Source organism: Adiantum capillus-veneris, chromosome 23, assembly GCF_014529385.1.
Source record: "Adiantum capillus-veneris isolate H3 chromosome 23, ASM1452938v2, whole genome shotgun sequence".
NCBI classification, from domain to species: Eukaryota; Viridiplantae; Streptophyta; class Polypodiopsida; order Polypodiales; family Pteridaceae; genus Adiantum; species Adiantum capillus-veneris.
The window spans coordinates 55,053,964-55,075,762 of record NC_140953.1 but is presented as its reverse complement, the minus strand read 5'-3'; the positions used below and the strand labels follow the sequence as shown (position 1 = coordinate 55,075,762).

The following is a 21,799-nucleotide window of genomic DNA, read 5'->3' as shown; positions in this document are numbered from 1 at the left end:
GTTGTTATGTGCCCTGAATCCATTAGACCCTATTCACGTGAGAAGACTTCAAGTCCATTTACTTTTTGGCACCAAATAGAATGTTCTATTCCAAAAGAAATTTGAATACAACCATATGCAGAACAATCTCCACGAGTATGGCATAAGATGTTCTCCAAAATATTCCCCAGGGTATTCACATTGTTCCTCCACTGCTGCCTTTGCTTGATAGTGTATGTCCGACTGATTTCTGCATGAGTAGAAAGTTACCAGCATATTAACCAGGTTCCTAGGTATCGTGTAATGTGTGTGTGTGTGTGTGTGTGTTTGTGGGGGGGGGGGAGAGAGTATACCCCCCCTCATGCTTCGTCCAACTCTCTCTATATATATTTATTTAATTAATTAATTATATCATTTGGACATGTGTCCTCTTTTCCTTTTTGAGAGAAAGAACTTAATTATTTATGTTTATGCATCTAAATTCTCATTGGACCCCTTTAAAGCCTATCCAATAGGATTCAAGCACATCATCAAGGCCAAATGGGAAGGATCTTGACATGTGTCTTTTAGATATCATGTTTGAATTGAACACGTCAAACACCTTAGTCATTTAAGCATGAAAATCATTTATGCCTCTTGAGACATCATGTTTGAATTGAACACTTCAAGAACCTTAGTCATTTAAGCATGAGAAGCACCTCAAGCTTGGGCAAGGTTCCCACAAACACCTTTAGCACCTTAGTTAGCAAGCACGACAAGCACCTCATGCTTCGGTAAAATTCTCACCTCAAGGTCAGCCCTAGCTTGCCTAAGGTCAAAGGATTTCTTAACACTAACTTTTGGAGGTCTTTAATGAAGCTGACCCTAAGGTCTTTAAGCTCCATTAGGTAGCGTTTCTCTTTAACATACCATCTCTCATTTGGATCCCTTTAACCTTGGCCCCATGTTGAGACAGATCCATAAGCACATGTCTATATTCTAACCCTTGTTCTCGTTTATTCTCCACATTAAATGAACAGATTAATATGAGAAAATCATTTGGGTTGGTTAGATATTAGATTTTATGGCAGTAAAGCTTTTTGTATACATGGAGAAAGGAGTAATCATCTAGAGAGCAAGAAGAAGGAACCAAGTGAGTAAAAAATTTCCAAATGCAATGAGCGAAGTGGTCAAAACTTAGGATTCCCTCTCCAAATTCAAAGTGCACCATTCATTGTGGGCTTAAAAGTCTAATTATCAACAATGAGGGCCGTTATAAGGCCATGTGAAAAATAATCTGATGTGGTTCACTTTTTTAAAAGTGAACTTTTGAGCCTCTATATTTTCTAGAGAGAGCTTCAGAAATAGCATTTTCTTAGAAGGCCCTCCAAAATGTCCTAAAGCCTTTTGGCCAATGCTCTTTTAACCCTTGTGTTGTAGGGAGTCTCACCAAAAATACCCATAATGCATTCCAATAGTTGCCAATCTTCACCATCCGAAGTGTATATATCTATCAATCAAATGCAAAAGAGATTGTCACTAGCAAGTAAAGAAACAAGTAGAACTCTTTCATCAAGTTCTAGACACACTCACTTTGGACTATTTTCAAGAAGCCCTATCAGTGTTTTTCACAAACAAAGCTTAAAGTACAAGTGTGCATGTCTATCTTACTTATATATGATAGACTAAATTTCATAATGCGACCTTTGTAGTTGTTGATGAACTTGTTACCACTGTGGATTCTCTACTTTGTCTGCAAGCTACCAATAGTGTGGGAGACAGATAGCCATTGTCCATGGTTTAGGTGAAACTATTAAGATTTTTACAAACTTCAGAGATGATAAAGACAAGGGTCTCCATTTTTGCATTCCAATGTAATTTCATTTAGGCTAATCATTTTGTTTTGTCATTCATGTATGCTCAAAAAATATCCTATGAATGAATCGCACTTTATTGTTTTGTGTGAGCCTTGCTCCAATACAACTTACAAAGGCTAACCTTGTAGCTACATCTATAGCTTTTTGCCCCCGATAGTGTGGTACAGGGAGATATGGTAGTGGCACTATGTCTCATAACAACTAGTATGTTGATGAGTGTTGAGAGACCACATCCAAATTACAGAGAAAGGTAGTGATTGGGGATACCACATACCTACATGCACATATTATCTTTTGACACCTTGTGAGACAAAAGAAGCCCATAATATGGGAAGTTCCTCAAGAAGTTATGTGACAAAGTATAGTTAAGGTGCACAGGGTCTTACCTTGAACAACTATAGTGAAGAGACCATGTGGGATAGGCTTTCGGTGGCATTATTACACAGCTTAGTAGCAGCAACACTAATTTCTCGTCTAGAGAGAGAGAGAGAGAGAGAGAGAATTTAGCATGGCTTTGAGTAGGAGGTATACAAGTTATTCTTGAGTCAAGATTTGCATGGAGACTCTTCTAGGAGCAACGAGCTATTACACCCATTACTTCTATGGATACATGGAAGACAATGTACAACTAGTCTATATGCATTGACACCTCAACCTCCCATGCCATTTTCACTAGCAGCATTAGTATGGTAAGGAATGTCATTGATAGATTACACACATGGAGATCCCATGACCATGATGGTCTAGTTACATATGTGACGCTTGAGATAGTTTGGCACCTTTGTCGATGTACTTGTTTAAGAGAGCCATATGTGAATGCTTTCCTGAGAATTGGAGCACTAACATAATAGAGTACTTTGTGGACTTTTGCAAAGTTTTTGATACAATGCCTAGGGTAAAAGGGCCAAATCGGATCCTTGTGGAGGGACCCCTGGCCCCCCTAACTTTAAGTAGGCAAAGGCCCATCTTTGAGACATAACAAGCCCGTTGGTGAGGTAGTTAGCTGTGAGCAGCTTGAAATCATGGCCGTTAGATTTTATTTCAAGCCCTGCTGGTTGCAGTGTCCCAATGTACCCCCTTGGTGTGGCCTCCCATTCTCGACCACTGACGCACATTTTTGGTCGTCGTCAGGTGTCACCGTCAAAGCTCTATTCGCGACGTGATTTTTAGGGAGGTGGGCGGTGTTACGCTCTTTGGATCGCGCCCATCCAATCCAAAAATGGTGCATTGTGTTGGTCCACTATTTTGGGTGGTTTACCCTAGAGAGAGGTTGAAACAAAAATTGTGTGATTTGGGTTTTTAAAGTGAGATTAGTGCGGTGTCCCGAGACTTCATAAGACTGTGATAGGTAGAGTGAGGGCCTATCAAAGGTAGGTCACTCCACCATCATAGTGAAGCAGGGATGTCCGTTGTCTCCTCCTATTTTTGGTATGTATATCGATGAGAGGTAACAAGCACTTGGATACCCTTGTTGCTTAATGGGGATGATAATGCTCTCATTACTTAAGCGCTCAAGGGGCTACAGAGCCATGGATGCATTACAAAGCAATGTACAAGATAGCGATTCTTATTGGCAAGACCAAGGTGATGATGTAATTCCATAGGACAACAAGTGAGGGCATCAGCACCAACATATACTCATGGCCTGAAAGTGGCAAGAGTCCTACACATATCTAAGAGTCATTTTTAATTGGAGTAACTTTTATTGCACCCTCTTTCTCCATGAGAGAGGTGGAATCTTGAAGCCTAACATGAGGATATGCACCCCTTGCAAGGTTGGAGTGAATGTGCTCATCATCAGTAAATTTTTAGGAGCCCCCCACTAAGCTAAGGTTCCTACTGACATCCACATTATTGCATGGGAATACAGATTTGGAAACGTAGTCCAGACCATTGCAATTAAAATGATTGATGGACAGCTATGGAGAGACCACTAGTCACAATGATCTCTAGGATGATCTAGAGTAAGGCCGTAGTGCCACATACGGTCATGAGAGGAGAATTTAGAGCTACAAGGATTGTGGTTGATGCACTTACTAGACCAACACCTTACACACATGACTTGTGAGAGCTTGGAGTCATCCCGACAGCTAGCCATGGTGTCAACTTGGTTTCATTTGCATGAATTTATATGGACAGATTGCCACATTCCTTGGATGCACCAAGACTTGCATTCACCATCCAAAGTTTAGGGAGACTATGAGACAAGCTCTCGTGCAAATTGGCGCGAGGAGGACACCTCAAGTTGGGAAGAAAATGAATTTTTACACAGATTTATTCTACCATCCAAATACACTACTCACATTTATCTTGTTGGCTTCAATGTGTTACAAAACACCTCCGCTCCTCCGCTCATCGACTGCTACAAATGGAGACAAGTAGATATACGTTGGTACCTCTAAAGGAATGGATATACCACTTATGTGACACATAGCCATAGACAAAGAAGATTATAGATGTAGGTGCACAATGTGCTATGAGATGCACGAACAGTTTCATTGTCCCTTTAGAGAGGGCTTTGGCCATCTATCTAGAGTAAAGGATTACAGGTCTTTTCTTACTAGTGTTGCATCAACATAGACATGCTTTATTACACAGTTCGAAACACTCAAGCAGAGACCCACTAAAAGTAAATTAAAATTTTCTTCTAGAGTAGCCTCCCTCCGTAGAACCACATGTTATAACATCAAATACAAAGGACCCTCTTGGATAGAGCCACAAAGATACAGAAGATCTCGACGCCCTTGCGCCTCAATAGAACCACACATCACACAGTTCGCCACCACTCAAGCAGAGATCCATTGAAAAGTAAATAAAAATTTTCTTCTAGAGTAGCACCCCTCAGTAGAACCACATGTGATGACATCAAATATAAAGGACCCTCTTGGATAGATACAGAAGATCTCAACGCCCCTGCACCTCTCAAGTTGACATTGACAATATATTTACCATCACCACATCAAGGCCATTATTGAGAGGCATAAAGCAGCTCCTGCGAGATCCTTTACTAAGGAGAGTGATGCCACGATGCTACGGCCCATGAGAGAGTTTATGCGACAGTACTCATAGTGACAACTTGCTGAGGAGATCAAACTTTGGAAGACACGTTATCAGCTGGCTTCACTGATTCACTTGTTTATCTACATCTTTTGCATTTTTAGCCTTAGTCTTTTGTATTAGACATTGGATCATCAGACAGAGATGAGACTAACGATGAGGATTAGTCGATAAATAAGTCGAAAAAGAGATTGGGTGTCGACGACAGACAGCCTTGCCGATAAAGACAAATTCTACTATCGCAGGCAGCATATTAGTACACGGAGCCAGTAATCTCAATGATCATGGTCTGCATCCTTCCTTTAAAAACACCCCACATAAGAATATCACAAACATGAGAGATGATTTTGAATTACCAAAAGCGTGCAACTTTAAACATTTTAAATAGCTGAAAGAAACCAAAGAGAGCCCAATTCCAACATTACAAAACTTTGATGAGCACTCAAAACTGGCACAAACAATGTACAGGCAAGATTCCATTCTCTTGTATGAAATCTCACCAGATTCGATTGAGTTTCTTCAAAGGTTTGTTAGTCTCTATACGGTTAAGACTCCTTGGTTTTCTGTTCTTGAAAACCATCGAAAGAGCCGATTCCACACACACGTGTGACAAGAGGCCAGGAATAGCCCTCCCTATAGATCAGCTAACCCATATCCACAACCTTATGTGTTTTATTTGTCCTACAAGGCAAAACTTCTTTACAACCACTCCTGAAAGAGTACTCTGGCTCTCGGAAGATATCTCAAAGATGTTCCATCATTCTTTGCTATCCCCTGTAGTGTTTTCGGGCTCATTCAATGCATTTGAAGCCGCTTCAGCGGCTGTGGATAAACCTTTGTATTTGAGTTCATCAAGAAAGGAATCTGCCTCTTTTCGGTCAATCCTGTAAGGTGAGTAAGCAGCTGAAGGAAAAGAGCCACTGGCAACATCATCTCTGTATGAAACCAAAGCTTCATTGATGACGTTACCAATGTGTGCATATCGTTTGCAAAACTTTGGAGTAACCTAAGGAAGAAAAAGGCAAAATGTCTTAAAAGCATATATAACCTAAGCACAACACATCAAATTTGTTTTCAAATCGGTAATAAGAGCATGTGTAGCGAACCAAAAACTTACTTTTGCGTAGTGTGGATGTTGCATCATACCAAGAATATCATGATAAACCAAAACCTGTCGAGTACTTGATGTTATTCCCATCATCCATGTCGCCACATCAGCATTTAAAACTTTTAGCATTTGTAATACGAACTAAAAAAGAGGTGTACCTGTCCACTACATTTTGGTCCTGCTCCAATTCCTATGGTTGGGATAGAAAGAGCTGACGTTACGGCTGCGGCAACGGGCGATGGGAGACACTCCAGAACAATGGCAAAACATCCAGACTCTTGTAGAGCTAGTGCATTCTCCAGAACCTTCACATTTTGATCAAGTGCTATAAGTCACCCCCCAAACACACGAGCGTTCACTATATGTAAAACTCTGGAGGGGTATTATGAAAATCCAAATTATTACACTCTTTTTCTATTCAATCAGTAAAAGTTCTACCCCTCTGTAAATTAAAAATGTCACTTGATTTGGAATTAAAAATATCTTTCTGTTGAACCCATATGATAGACACATACATGTTAGGTGACCTTCCAGAGTTCCAAAACAAGTGATTTTTGACATAGCAGTGGGTTTGAATTTCTAAAGAAGGGATAAGAGAAAGTGCATGTATTAACTCCACTTACAGTCATGGCGCCAGATGAGGTTTGACCTTGAGGGCGAAATCCACCAAGAGCACTGATAGCTTGTGGAGTCAAACCCACATGCCCCATAACTGCAATACCAGCTTCTACAATTGCTTTTGCCGCTCCTACACGAGACCCATATCCACCTTCCAACTTCACAGCATCCATTTTGCCCTCCTTCAATAACCGAGTCGCATTCTCCACAGCCTGCATAATTACCAGACAAACAAATTCCAATCTTGAGAAAAGCAAAAACAATTAGTCCATTACTCATTGCACAGCACACCTACTTCAAGCATAACAATGAGGAGAAGAAAACCTGTGCAGAGCTCTGTTCATAGCTTCCAAAGGGTAGATCACCAACAAGAAGAGGTCGCCGTGCACCTCTTGCTACTGCCTGACAATGTAGAAGCATGTCATCCATGGTAACCGGTAAGGTGGTATCATGACCGTGTACCACCATCCCTACAAGAAGAATTAGGATAATTGAGGTGCCAAGGTGCTACAAACTGATGTGCCACATGATTATCTTGAAGAGTCCTATCAACATTGTCAAATCCACTCTTTAGCATAGGACTATGGCAAGACTGCTGCAAAACAGAATTTGGACTAAATGATCCTCTTTAACCGAAAGGCTGTCGGATTTGCGTAGTTATTGAAAGTATTCGTTTTCTTTGCAATAAAACGTGCTAGTTAAGATTATACAAGATCAAAGATACTAGAGAGTGAAGCATTCCAAGACCTCCTCTACAGGAGTAAAACACTACATTCTGCACCTCATCAACCCCAACATGTCCAAAAGAATCGTAAGAGAGAAACTCACTAAAATGTATGTTTTATCTGGTCTACGGATCTTTGGATGTTACATATAATCAAACCACTTAGAACCTTTCAAGGAAACAAACCTAAGTAAACATTACTGTCTTGAAGTGTTACACCGTATTTGGCAAAAGAATGGCCCTCTCAGAAATCACCAGCCTTCCTCCTGCTGTCCAAGCTCCCACATGTACGTTTCTTGCCCTTTCCTTGGCGCTCTCCCCCTCCCCCCCCAAGACCGTCGTTGAACATTTCACATCAATCTCATCCAGATAGACCCATAGACTAGTACTCACAGATAAAATGCTGCAGACATTCATCTCTCATAGAAGTCCGAAGAGCAGAGTGTTGTCAGCTCAGTTCCTTGGATATGCTAAAGAACACAATGAAGAGTGGACCTTGCACACAATTCTTGACTGGCTCCACGTCCACGCTTAAGAGTTCTCACACCACACAGGGGACCTGGGGGGTGACAGATTTGATACTGACACTTTGGCCTCTAGCCAAGTTCATGTTAGAGTTCAGGCATCTCTCCGGATTAGTCTAGTCGGTCCCAGTTTCTCCCAGGGGACAGGTGCTAAGGAGTGAGGGCTGTTTTGTGGCTGTGCCCGGCCAGTGTGAGGTAGGTTTCTCATGTCAGGTCATGTCTAGCCATGTTTAGCCTTGGGTTTTAGGCTCAGTTCCATGGCCTTGCAAACTCCTAGTGCCCTAGGTTTTCTTTTCCCAATGTCCCATGAGCATCTGATGCCCTTTCATATTTTTCCCACATTTTCTCTCCCATTGCCAGGTCATGGAGGGTCATGTCTGGGTCAAGCAAGTTGAGGCAGCCCCTATATAGGTAGGGGAGGGGGGGACCCTATGTGTATGCAGTTCAGCCCCAGTCAGGGGCGCCCTCTCATGGGCACCCTACGGGGCAGCATGAGGAGTTCACCGGCAGGCTGTCCTAGCATTTTTACCACCAGCAGATCTTGCGTTTTTTCTCGGCAACCCCAGCGTTTTCCCTAGCAGTCCCCCAGCATTTTTGGTGGGCAGCCATGGGGAGGTTTGCAAATGATGGCAGTAGGCCTTGTGGTGGCGATCCCTTGCTAGGACAGACATGGGCAACAGATCTTTCCCTCTCTGTGATCATCTCAGGGCAGCCCGTCCCGTGGGCATCTCAATCAGAGGCGTAGCACTATTCTCTTCACTCTCGCCGACGAGAGTGGGGCCTTCGAAGGAGGGTTGTCTCTGGTGTCGTATCTCTCTTCTCTCTCTATCTCTGTCTCATACACTTGCACGCACAGTGTCCATTCACTTTGTTTGTGATCATAGCATTCTCTCATTAAGAACGGAAGGCTCTCCCTTCCATAAGAACAAAAAGGAACCTTGAGCACAGTTCGGAGCACTCATCTTGAGCAAAGCGCAAACATTCATTCCGCTGCACCTAACAGCGCCACTTCTTGATGCAAGAGGAAAGTGCACAGGAATGTGCCACTTGGCACCATTACAAGCTTTTTCCCGTTTCGGGGTTGCCGCCTAAAAATCTCCCGACTGGTTGCCCAGTTGACTTCGCGGCAGAGTTATAAAACGTTCCCCTTGTCATTCCGAAGGTAATGATGCAAACACATTTCACGGCCCAAAATAGCAGTTCCCTAATTTTTAGGAGATGCTTCCATTGGACTCCCACTGGTCATCTAACCATCTATCCTCATTGGGACCGCATCCAAAAGTGCAATGTGGCCCAACTGTTGGATACTTTCTGTTGGTGATCCCACCTTGACTTTATGCCTTTATTGAGTTCACTTCCTAGTATCCACCAACTTGCTAAGTGCGACAGGGGGAGACCTACATGACCTTGCACTGAGCCTAGACATCCTCTTACTATACGAATTCCAGTGCCAACCAACTTCCCGTCTGCGGGTTAGACTACCGGTTCACATTGGCCATACAATGCCCGACCATTTGCAACTTCAAAAAGAGGGTCTCAAAAATAAAACAAAAATCATTAGAAAGAAACCAACAACTAAAGTTAGCAATTGCCACGTCCTCATGACATAGTTAACAGTTGCCACGTCCTCGTGACAGCACGAAACTCCGTCGGGCCAGTGTCGAATCAATTGTGAACTGTTTTGAAGTGTATTCTTGTGGTGTCGCGGTAGAATCTCGACTTGGAGTGTCCAAAGTCAGTTACAGACTCGCCCTTAAGTTTCACATCAAGTACAATGGTTCGGCCCTTTTCAGTAGTTAGTGTCGATTTCTTCACCCGATAATCGACCACGGCGTTTATGGTACCAAGGGACTCCCAAGAGAACATCACAACCTTCCAAGGGCATTATGTAGAAGTCCTCGTGCCCCAAATACCCCTGACAATGCAACCAAAGTTTGCCAATGACAGGTGTAATGGCCACATCCCTGCCGGGTGCCGCTAGAACTGCCTCTGCTTGTGGTCCCATCCGATCGGGTGTAATCTGGAGCCGTGCTGCCAATTCAGGTGAAATCAAGTTGGCCTTGACTCCTCCATCAAAGAAAATTAGGGCTTCTTGATCTTTCACTTTGCCCCGAGCTTGGCAAAGTTTTGTACTCTCATCAATCGTGTTTGGGTCAATATCCATGCAATATGGAACCAGTCCTGCTTTCATCTTGCCTTTTTGTCCACGATCCTCAGCTGCTTTCGAACTCTGGCCTTTCTTCATCTTGTTCTTTCTGTGCCCTTTTAGGGCATTTCGCGGAGATGTGTCCTTGTTCTCCGCATCCAAAACCCTTTCCCTCTTTGGTGTAGTTGGCTCTCTCCCGAGGAGTGAGCTAGGGTCGTGCATCCTTATCTTTCTGATCTTGGGGACTCTTCTTCTTTCTACTTTCATTTTTAGAAGTCTGTTCGGTTTTTTGCGTCATGATCTCATCTGTGGGGTAAGTCAAACTACCTGAGTGTATAGGAAAGCCCCGTTTCGCATGACTCATCAGTTCTTGAATAGAATCTGACTTTTGCTCTAAGCAGTGATCTTGGATCTCCGTAGGAAGTCCACAGCTAAACCCCTCAATCTGTTCTTTAAACGAGATCTTCTTAAATGAAGAAGCAGGTAGAAAAAAGCTCCAAAATCTCTCGCAATATGCGTCCAAAGTATCTTTCTTGGTCATCCGGAGATGGTTCCAAGCAATTCGTATGTCGCAATCGTACTACCAAGCCAACCAAGAAGAAGTAAAAAGCCTTTTAAATTTCAGCCATTTAACTGGCGCTTTCTTGTTCAATAGAAGAGTGGACCACCATGTTCGAGCATTTCCCTTGAAGTAAGAGGTAGCCCTCCAAATCTTGGAGTGCTCTGAGTAATGTCCTCCAGAGAAAGCTATATCAAACTGCTGTATGAAGGCCAAAGCCCTCGAAGCATCTCAGAATCCAGAAAAAGTGTCAAATTTAATTGACTGTCCACCTTCTTTAAATTCTCGAACTTTCTTGCTTTTATCCTCCAAAAAGTCATACTGGTTGGCTTTATAGAAATTCTTTTTCTTTGCACAAAATCTGTGATCATCGGAGTCCGAACTATCTGAAGACGAGTCCTTTGTAGAACTGTCAGAAACTGGGTAAAACTTAGGCTTCTTTGCCTTTTTCTTGCCCTTTCCGAAGCTTTGCTTTTTGCTTCTTTTTTCCCTTTCCTGTCTTCTTCGCTCGAGTCAGAAGAGCTAGAAGAACTGTCAGAAGAAGAAGAAGAAGAACTAGATACTCCTTCAAATCGCACATGCTTCTTCTGCTTTCGAACCGAGGCAAAAGTAGATTGACGACCCAAATAACCCGGGAAGTCAGTTCCTTTCTTCTGCTTTTTGTCATGATTTTTGGCTTTGTTGGTTGCGTCAAAAAGCTGGGTAATCCGTGTATCAACCACCTCTTCTAATTCTTGCTCTGTAAACATCCTCGGAGTAGGAGGTTTCTTGAGTGCCGGTTTGAGGGATGGTTCTGTGGCCTTACGCCAATGAGAGTGCACTTCGTCGAAGGATGTCTGAGTCTTTGGCAAATTTTGGGTCCTTCGCAAGATTGATCATCATCTTTGTCACATCATCAACAAATTGCCAACGCTCCATCTATTCAATCTCCGCCTGAGTAGGCCGAGGCGGGCCGTACTCCTCGAGAGAATCTTCTTCGTGATCGATTCCCGCATCCCCAGATGCAAAGGAAGTCGATTGATCTCTGTTTGAATCCATAAGTGTCGCGAGAAAAGGATCGCATTTCCCGGTAGAAGAGATATCGGCCACGCTCTGATACCACTGTAACAAACTTGGACACTCCAAGTCAAGATTATACCGCGACACAGCAGAGATTCACTTCAAAACAATTCACAATTCACAATTTATTCGACACGGCCCAGTGGAGTTCCGTGCCTAGAGATATTGGCCCCAAAGACTGGCACCCCTTTCGGTATTTCTTTTTGTATTAATCTGTGCTCAAAGTACAAGGGAGTGGGAGGGGTCTCACTCTCAGACTTTGCGTATAGATGCTCTGAGGAGTGGGAGCCCAAACCACTTATTTATTAATTACAAGGGATGCCAAAAGCAGAGCCCCAAAAGCTTTCACTCAAAAGCCTTGCAAAAATAAAGCAAATTATCCAAAAGCTTGCGTAAAATTCAGCTGCTTTTTCCCAGCGTAAAAGGCGGAATTCCGTACGCTCATCCACGTCAATATGTCACCGCTTTTCTCGTCGCAAATCACGGAAAGCCGCACACTGCCACGTCAGCCCTGCAACGTAATTTTCGGGACTGTTTTTGTTGTGTATGTGTGTCCGGTTTGCTGCCCACTTGATGGTGTATCTAAGGCTATGCCACATCACCGGTTTGTGACATCTACGTCAGTAACCACATCTGTGACTTGGGTGGGTCAGTTTGCATTTTGGCTGGGACAATTTTTTCGGACCATGCACTAGTGATCCTCACTGACAGATAGACACAGGAGGGGGAGCATGATGCTACGCATTCCTGAGAGGATCTTGTTGAGCTCAGAGAGCGAGTGGTGGCTCTTTGGGAAAAGGGCTTGGACACGCAGGACTCCCCTACTGACAAAGTGGCCTCTGGACTTGCTCAGCTTAGTCACTTCTTTTCCAGGAGTCTACGGCTTGCCTGGCTACAGCGAGGGAGGAGGAGAAGCGTCTCCAATGGGGTGTGATACACGAGCAGCACCCAGAAAATCCTTGGTTGGAGGAGCAGTTCCAGCAGGCTCGCGAGGAGCTAGCCAGCATAGAGGAGAGGCGCCATGAGTTTGCTTTCCATCGATAGGCATCTCAGTGGACAAAGTGACTGGGGCGTTCTTTGAACAGTGGGACCCCGTCATGCGCACACGAGTGTCAGCCAGTTGAGGAGACCTGACGGGTCAGTTGCTTCAAAGCCAGAGGATATGCGTGCAGTTGCTACTGACTTTTACCGTGACCTGTTGTCAGCAGAGCGTCAGGATGCATGAAAAGAGCAGATTTGGGCACAGATACCTTGTCTTGTGGCTGAGGAGATGCGCTAGAGGCTTGAGCTACCTCTTCAGCTAGAGGAGCTCCAAAAGGCCCTGAGAGCACTTCCCCGAGGTAGTTGTCCCGGTGAGGATGGTTTGACTATCAGTTTTTTCTTGGAGTATTGGGACTTGCTTGGCTCAGACCTTTGCAATGCTTTTCAATACATCTTGCACACAGGAGAGATGCTTGACAGCATGAGTGAGGGCTTGATCTACCTCATTCCCAAGGAGGATGGCTCCTTGGATGAGATTCGGCAGTGGTAGCCCTTCACCATCCTCAACTCAGCCTACAAAATTCTAGCCAAGGCTCTGAGTTTAAGGATTCACCCACTTCTAAAAAGAATAATACATGGGACCCAGACAGGTTTTGTCAAGGAGCGCAGTATCCTTGACAGCATCTTCACTTTTTGGGAGGCGTTTGTCCTCGATCGCCTTCGAGGTGAGGATCTAGTGATACTTCTTCTCGATTTTGAGAAGGCCTACGACAGAGTTGACTGGGACTTCTTGGAGGGCACTCTACCAGAATGGGTTTCTCAGATGCTTGGATCAAAGATGTGTCAACTCTCTACAGACGTGCACACAGTCAAGTGCTTTTAGCAGGAGGTAGAGGAGACCGTTTCATGCTCACACTCGGTCAGACAGGGCTATTCTCTAGCCCCCTTCCTCTTTCTGTTCTATACTGAGGCGATGAGCAAATTCTTGGTTTCACAACAGGTTGGTCTGCGTGGCTTAGCACTCCCTGTTCGGGGCGATGAGCTACTAGATGTTGAGTTTGCAAGCTCTAGAGACGTTTTGTTGTACATAAGGCGCACTGATTAACTGGAGGAAGACAGTTGCTTTATAGGTTGGCAGTGCTCCTATGCCTGAAGGTTGCCAGGTGAGGGTTTTAGATGGATTCCCCCACGGACTGCAGTTCGCTACTTGGGCTGTCAGGTTGGCCTGGACTTGTCTCCTAAGCAGTAGATTGCTCCCCTCCTCTTGTCCATCAAGAGGAAGTTGTTACATTGGAGTTCGGCACGACTCTCTTTGGCAGGCAGAGTTGTAGTGGCCAACCATGTGTTGTTGGCTACAATGTGGTACGTTACATCTTGCTGGATCTTTTCAAGCTCCTGTATCAGCCAGGTAGAGAGGCTGCTCACGAACTTTCTTTGGTCAGGGCGCGACACTCAACTAGCCCGGGCCAAAGTAGCCTGGCAGGTCATCACTCTACCATGTTCTCAGGGGGGATTGGGGATCATAGACCCAGCACAACACAGCAGAGCCCTTCTTGGGAAGTTTGTTGTCAGAGGATTGCTTCCAGGGGAGGAGCCCTGGAGGGAGTTTTTACTTCGGCAGCTTAGAGCTTGAGTGCCTCATGCAGGAGGCCCTTGGAGACCCTCCATCAGATGGATCTTTACAAAGATGCGCAAAGTTGGTCTGAGTAGGAGACTGGAGGATCGTTTTGCTGCGAGCCTGCTTCACTCTTGGGAGCGGCTGCGGAGAGCCTGGAGCAGCGCCAGTCCACTTGCACGGAGGAGCGCTTGAGACAGCCCCTTGTTTGGAACCCCATGGTCAGCACTCAGAGAGGCCAGTTGGTGGGTAAGAGGCCTCATGTTTCTTGGGGTCCCATGGCAGAGGGTCCAGCACGCACTCTAGGCGACTGGCTCCAGTTCTCACGTTTGCCAAAGGAGTTACAGAGCATCCAGCTGCACGGCATGAGGGCGGTGCAGAGCATGTGTCAGGACATCACAGAGGTTGTACCAGTTGAGTGGCTCACTCCTCTGGAGACAGCAGCTCCCAAATGGGTGGGGGCCTTCCCACGACTGGAGGTCCTCATCACAGTTCAAGCTTGCTCAGAGACTGTATCCTCCATGTTCTTCGAGATCCAAGGCGAGGGTCAACTACACCGAGTCTCAGTAGAGGCTCCACAAGTTGCAGAGTGCTGTTTTCAAAGGATCCGAGTAGTGGACATCTACAGGAGGACTTGTGTCATCGATCCTGACCCAGCAGCTCCGGAGACGAGCCATTGGAGACTTTGGGCTTGGGAAAGCTGCCCATTGGCACAAGTGCAGTGGGATCCTGAGAGTGGTTCTGGAGGGACCCTTTCTCTTCAACCGACCATCCAGGGGTCCCTTTCTTTTAGTACATTGTTCGACTAGGAGTCACATACTGGCAGCACGGAGAGAAGCTCGTCCTGCTGCAGCACTTCATTGGCAGGAGGAGGAACTCACAGCTAAGTTCTTCTCAGCCTTTTGGGCGAGGTTGTGGGACTCTAGACAACCACGGCGAGTCACTTTGTTCCAATGGCTAGTTGCACATAGAGCTACAACAGTGGGGAGTTGGCTAGTACATAGTGGCCTTTCGGCAGCATATGCAGCTTGTGACCATCCTTTAGAGTCAGTGTCACTGTCTGTGGGACTGCCCTATGGCACAGCAAATTGGTTTCAGGTTCTTCGGCTGATGCAAGCTCTTTCCACAACGCGGCAGTACATTGGGGGGTAGTTGCTTGGTCCACCCTCATGGGCCCTGCACTATAGTTTGAGCTATCTTCCGTCAACAAGATGATAGTGATACAGGGGGGTCGACCTACACTCCAGCCTGCTACTACAGAGCTTACCCCACGAGTGGTGCACTGAGAGAGGTGTGCTAGGAGCTCGTTTGTGGCCTGACACTCTGGTTCATTTGGCGGACCCGTTGCTTCCGCATCTTCGAGGCTTGCCTTGTGCCACCAACGGAGACTGTTCGAGATTTTTGGCTGGAGTTGATCCACACTCGCGGGGGAGAGTTCGAGAGACTTCAGGGCAACTCCGACCGCATGGTCTGGGGTGAGCCCAGATGGCACTACCGTGGCTTTTCCCTCCTCCCATCTCCTAATTTAGCCCTCACTGTACATATGCTGTTTTTTCATTGGGAGAGTCTCCCCTTATGGTTGATGTAGCCCTCTCTAGTAGAGGTAGTTGTAGCCCTATGGGCAATTTTATTAACTAATAGAAGGATTATTTCTCGGGAAAAAAAAATATGGGGCAAATCTAAAGGTGAGGCAAAAACCGCCCAACACAACCACTAGCCCACACCAACCAAACCAATTCCAAGCCTAAATCACCCATCAAACAAGAGAAAAAACAAAAAAGAGCAAGCAATAAACACATAGAGCAGGCAAACATGAACGCACATACCTCAACCACAAGCAATCATGTAGAACGCACTCACCTCAAGCACAGGTAGATCCACAAGCACGAGCATCACACACAAAAGAAATAAGGCGCATACAAGAATATACCTTCATAAGTTTAACAAGCAATCATGTAGAACGCACTCACCTCAAGCACAGGTAGATCCACAAGCACGAGCATCACACACAAAAGAAATAAGGCGCATACAAGAATATACCTTCATAAGTTTAGAATAGTATGAACTCACGAATTATAAGAGGGAATAAAGCACTCATAAAACTATAAAAGCAAGGGACACAAGAAAAGAAAAGAAAAACAAAAACAAACTAACTAAATCACTTTGTTTGCTACGAAACAAAACTAGATAAAACAAAACATTATTAACTTAAAAATGTTTTTAGAAAAGACGTGTAAAATAAGTCGACGCAACTTACTTGCTTAAAACACGTACTCAACTTTAAGCAAAAAAGGATAAGACATCTTAAAAACTTAATCCTAGAAATCAAACTTCACACAACAACTTCTAAAGGAAGACATTCTTAAGTCCTCAGGTAAGCTAAATACGAAATCAAAAAACAAATACTACTACAACTACTACAAACCTACGAAGAGCAAAGAACCAAACTTGACAATATGTGATCTCAACTTCGTTGCTTGTCCAAACAGGAAGAATAAGATTATCACCTTTATCATGCATAGCTTGGACAACAGCTATGACATCCCTACTCACGTCGTCATTGCCCAAGAGTAGGTGCAGGTTTGTATAGAGGTCATTCATGCTTTGAACGTACTCTACAAAACCAACGAGCTGAGTTTCTATCACCCTCCGGAGGTGATGGGCATACTCAGCCATGATAAAGACTAGCATTTGTCAAGATATAGTAAAAATACTAGAAGCGCTAAAGATCAAAACAACAACATAAGGTGTTATTAAATCAAACAATAAGTGGGCTTTTTAGCTCCCCACTTCTATTGAATTTACTACTAATTATCTTGAACATTCCAAAGGAAGAAATATTAAAAATAAACTTACTACAACGCAAAAATGAACGAACGTTTTTCATGATTCTTTTGAATGAGTATCCTTTTTCAACTAGTAAAGAAATAAGATGGCAAGATTGAACAACAAAAGCAGATTTACTAGAACAAAGACAAGAAAATCTAAATAGTTGAGCGCAAATGACACCGTACTTAGCTAAAAGAGAAATGTTCGAAGAAATATGAGGCATACGGATGATATTTAGATTGGCATATTCTAACGTTCGAAGAAATGTGAGACATACGAATGATATTTAGATTGGCATATTCTGGTTCAAGGCGCTTATCATAGATATCTACTTCTAATCCCAAGGAGTCTGAAAAATCTTAAGGTCTAAAAAGACACAACAATCACTATTTGTGGTACAGTTAAGTTCACAAAACTCCTTGGGATAAATTCCTCTACAGAACTCGAATTCAAGTACATAAAATCTTGAATAGAAGGATCGTCAAGGACAAAAAGATCATCTACAAAGCGTCTTACATTGTATAACTTGTGCAAAGATATTGGGCAAGTGTTAGCAAGGACAAGACGCTCCATAAAATCAAACTCATAAGTAAAAAGATAGAAATTAGCAAGAAAAACAACACAATCGGTGCATACAAGAAAGTAGGCAAGCTAAACAAACAGAAACCATGAGAAACAAAGAAAAATACATGCATAAGAATGACAAACAAAATGAAAGGAAAAAAACCGTCGCAAGCAGCACAAGTGACATAAGAGGGGATCAGATAACTAGTGAAGGTAACCAAGTAGAGCACCTGCGGTTCTATAAACCTTAAGGTGGGAGCCATTCGTCACAGTGGAAAATCAATGCACTCCGTCCAGGGCCCACCACGTGGAGCTCTCTCTCTCTCTCTCTCTCTCTCTCTCTCTCTCTCTCTCTCTCTCTCTCTCTCTCTCTCTCTCTCTTTTTGCCATTCGGCTTAGCTCTCACTCCCTCCGATGTGAAACGGGACGCTCGAACAATGGAGAAGAGTCAAAATGACTAGTTTAAGAGTCTTGAGTACCATACACTACTAGAATACTCAGCTTTTGCCCCCATCCAAACTTGCTTCCCTCACATTTTCAGCCATGACTTAGATCTACTCTCTTTCCTTTCCCAACCACAATGTGGGCTCTCCATTGCAATTCTCATCACCACAATCTTGGAGCATCGAGAATCACTTATCAGCCCCATACATAGTACATCACATGTATCTTTGGTCCCACGGGTCATATTTGACTTCCGAGGACAATAATAAAATCTCAATCTCTCTCTCTCTCTCTCTCTCTCTCTCTCTCTCTCTCTCTCTCTCTCTCTCTCTCTCTACACAAAATTAGTCAATAGCTTTCCCATTAGCTTGCTATCCGCAAATATTTTACAACCCACCACCACCTACTAGTGAGTTAGGCTGGCCGCTTCTCTTACACACTTGTACAAGAATTTTTCACATGGGCCAGTTTCTAAACGTTATTAAGGTATTCTTATATTCCCCACTCTGAAGCATACACGTGAGCACTTAGCCCACTAGCTTAATTGAAAAGTCAGGCTTATCCGGCCATGTTATCAAGGATCACTGCAGGTTAGTGGTGTGGGCCATCATGCATGCTACTCATAATCTCACATAAAATGGAGAAAAATACAAAAGAAGAAAAAACATACCGACAGAGTCACCCACAAGGCAAATGTCGATACCAGCCTGGTCAACATGCACAGCAGAGGGGTAGTCATAGGCAGTGAGCATACTGATGGGTTCCTTCTTTGCATACTTTGAAGCCAAATGACGCAAAGTGACTCGTTTAGCAGGATTTTGATGCTTGGGGCCACCGTAAACAGTGGCATCTGGCAAATTGCTATATTCCCTCTGTTTGCAATGTTGAGCTGCAGCCACCCACATCCGCCTTCTCGCTTGGAACATGCCGTCGTTGCTAGCGAGCAGCAGAGTTCGGAGACTAGACTAGTGTTCGTTGCTCTCCTGCGGACTGGCTTGCTATTTCTCTCTCGTGCCAAGTGGTCAAACTTCAAACGGCGGTCACTTTTTTCGCCTGCCCAAAGTCGAAAGGGCAAGGCATTAGAGTTGCTTTCTATTTTTTTTTGGGTAAAAATAGAGTTTTCATTTATTTATTTTTAGAATTGAAACAAAATTATTGATTGGTTTACAGAGATAGTGGGTAATTAGAGCACCCACATCGTGCGGGTGAATTCATCTGGAATCTGAGACAATGCTTAGGTTTTTCAATTTGGAAAATTGGGTGGTGGTGGGACTTTCTATTTTTGAAAATAGTAAGCCCAGAAAAAAATAACCACCCCCGAAATCCCCCCTTCTCTCTCTCTCTCTCTCTCTCTCTCTCTCTCTCTCTCTCTCTCTCTCTATCTATGCACTGGACGGCAGTGGAAGGGAGTCGCCCTTCTATGTCTTGTGTCGAAGCCTCTCTCTCTCTCTCTCTCTCTCTCTCTCTCTCTCTCTCTCTCTCTCTCTCTCTCTCTCTCTCTCTCTCTCTCTCGTGTGTATACGCGCTCACGCAGTCTGTCGGTCTCGCTGATGGCCATGTCCGACCCGCTGTCTGCGGTTGTGGTCACGCATCGACAACCCAACGAAACGCCACGTCAGGTCCATTTTGCTTGAGGCTAATATTACTAACCTTTAATATTACTAACAATAAAATGATTAATAACCACAACTTTTCTTGGTAAGTTAGAAAGAAAACGTTCCCATATTTTGAGGTTAGCTTCAAATTTGCTGAAGACCCAGTCCCATCTCTACTTTCGACTAATGCCAAAATCCATAGGAATGCCCAATAGTCGAAAAGGCACTCCTTCAGCAATGATTTGGCACCATGTGACCTGAGCTCATTACAAATGACTTTTGTGGATGAATAAAAACTGATTTTTGGTGGTTAATGACCAAACCTAAAGCGGTACAAAAGATATCTAGGCATTTTCAAGAATGGATTGATCATCATTATAGATTAGACATGTGGGACGGGTGTCTAACTTCACTCTATCTTATTGCAGACGTAGCAAGAACCACGAATATAATTGTCAATCCATGGGACGAAGCTGACTCGACTAGTGCAAAGAGGCTACAAGAGGTTCTCGATCTCTTGGAAAACAATAAACAACTCACATCTAACTCAAGCTACACTCAAGTGACTGAAATCACCAAAAGCCAATAGCTCATCGATAAACAAATCACATCCGTTATAGCATCAAATGACATCCAAACGTAACGAAACTTCTAGGACATGTATATAAGACCTAAGCACACATGTTTATGGTCTCAAATCTCACTTTAGGTCAAGTGCAAAAATCGCGATTATTGACAGCAGTGAGTTTTTGACCTAGTCGTTTTCGACCCAGAATGCATCTAAATGCTTAGCAATGATGCCACAATACCCCGCCTACACTTAGTTTTTGATTTTGAAGTGTAAACTCCTACTTATGATGAAATTAGGCCGCGGGTCAGTGATGCCAAAAGCTACGAGATATCGTGAAATGCTTACGTCAATGCTGCATAGAGCTCTTACCTACGGTTACAACGCAACAGACGCGACTGCAATGTGACAACCGGGGAGGGAGTAGGAAGCACGAGAAGGAGAGAAGTGAGGGTCGTTAGCTCACGCTGTGTACTTCATTATCCCAAACTTATTAATAACTTTACAAAATTGGCTTTTATACCTTAGCCAAGGTTTTTGGTGGTCAAAACTAATAATTTGGGAGCTCTAACTAAAGACAGGTTGATACAATTTGGAAGCTTGTAGCCCCGGCTCATCAATTACAAAGTTTATCCGAAAAATAAGAGTTACAATATTCGCGATTCATCAAAGTAATAAATGTTTTTACAATGAGAGCTCCAAAAAATGGCATCCGGGTTAGCTTACTGCTAACATTCCCCCCCTCCTCACCTGTGTTGTCCCTTGACATAGCTTTATGGGCTGAAATAATCTTCGGGTTGACGGCTGGCAAGGCGGTCTTTAAGTGCATGTAACGCTTTCTCATATCTGATCTTTCTTTCCTTGTCTAGAATCTGCAAAAATTGCATGGTGACTCTGTTCTTGAGCTCGATGGCTGAGTAGCCTACGAATCTGGAAGTTAGGTTGTTGATTACTGGCCCAAAAATCTTCGTTCGCCAAGTGAAAAACCCAGTATAGAACGCTTCCTCAAATGCCAACATATTGTGAGATGACAAGAACATACAGCGGACGTAGAAGCCATAAAGGACTTCTTCGGAAGGTTGGCCGCTGAGGTCATAGCAAAGACCTTTATTTCCCTCGAGGAACGACATCCACGGTGCTCTTGCTTGCTCTGGCTCATGAAAGCTTCAATGCATGTGAGCAGCATTCGGCAAATTTTGTAGAGCATAGCACATGAGAGTTCAAAGAGACTTTTGAAGAATGCCATGGCGCCCGTTAGGGTTTTCACCATGTATTCCTCTGTCAGCATTCCCTTTTTTGGAGCTGGCAATCTTGAATAATTCAGCCATGTAGGCCGCTTCTTTGTCATTGCTTCATGTGCTTGCCATGTCCTTACTCGTGGTACATGACAAAAAGTAGGGTCCTTTTGAAGGGCTGCAGGTGCTCTTGTGAACAGAATCAAGTATCTAGGATTCTTATTCAACAAGCTCTTTCTCCACTTGGGGTGGACTTCTTCCGCGCCTTCTGCCTGCATGTCTTTATATAATATTTCCTTAACCTGTATAGTAGCTCTACCTTGATCAAGGGATATGGC

The 21,799-nt window shown here is 44.0% G+C and overlaps 1 protein-coding gene across 2 annotated transcripts; it reads right to left on the bottom strand.

Annotated features, from left to right (window-relative positions):
• Window positions 1–5,218: 5,218 nt before the first annotated feature.
• On the bottom strand, window positions 5,219–19,109 carry LOC147427804 (3-methyl-2-oxobutanoate hydroxymethyltransferase 1, mitochondrial-like). 2 transcript variants are annotated; one of them, XM_086497244.1, is made up of 7 exons: window positions 18,734–19,109; window positions 6,943–7,088; window positions 6,624–6,830; window positions 6,159–6,305; window positions 6,010–6,063; window positions 5,862–5,898; window positions 5,219–5,776 (listed from the first exon to the last, which is right to left on the bottom strand). In XM_086497244.1, exons 1-7 carry the CDS (start codon window positions 18,987–18,989, stop codon window positions 5,688–5,690), a joined length of 936 nt encoding a protein of 311 aa, XP_086353370.1. In that variant the 5' UTR covers window positions 18,990–19,109; the 3' UTR covers window positions 5,219–5,687. The 2 variants fall into 2 exon arrangements, with proteins under 2 accessions (XP_086353370.1, XP_086353369.1); XM_086497243.1 differs by having other exon boundaries at window positions 5,219–5,898.
• Window positions 19,110–21,799: the final 2,690 nt, after the last annotated feature.

Coding starts and splice junctions, on each gene's coding strand:
- LOC147427804 (XM_086497243.1), bottom strand. CDS start 18,989: ATGTTCCAAGCGAGAAGGCGGATGTGGGTGGCTGCAGCTCAACATTGC. Junction 6,831..6,942: donor ATGAACAGAGCTCTGCACAG/GTTTTCTTCTCC, acceptor GTAATTATGCAG/GCTGTGGAGAATGCGACTCG. Junction 6,306..6,623: donor CCTCATCTGGCGCCATGACT/GTAAGTGGAGTT, acceptor CAAAATGTGAAG/GTTCTGGAGAATGCACTAGC.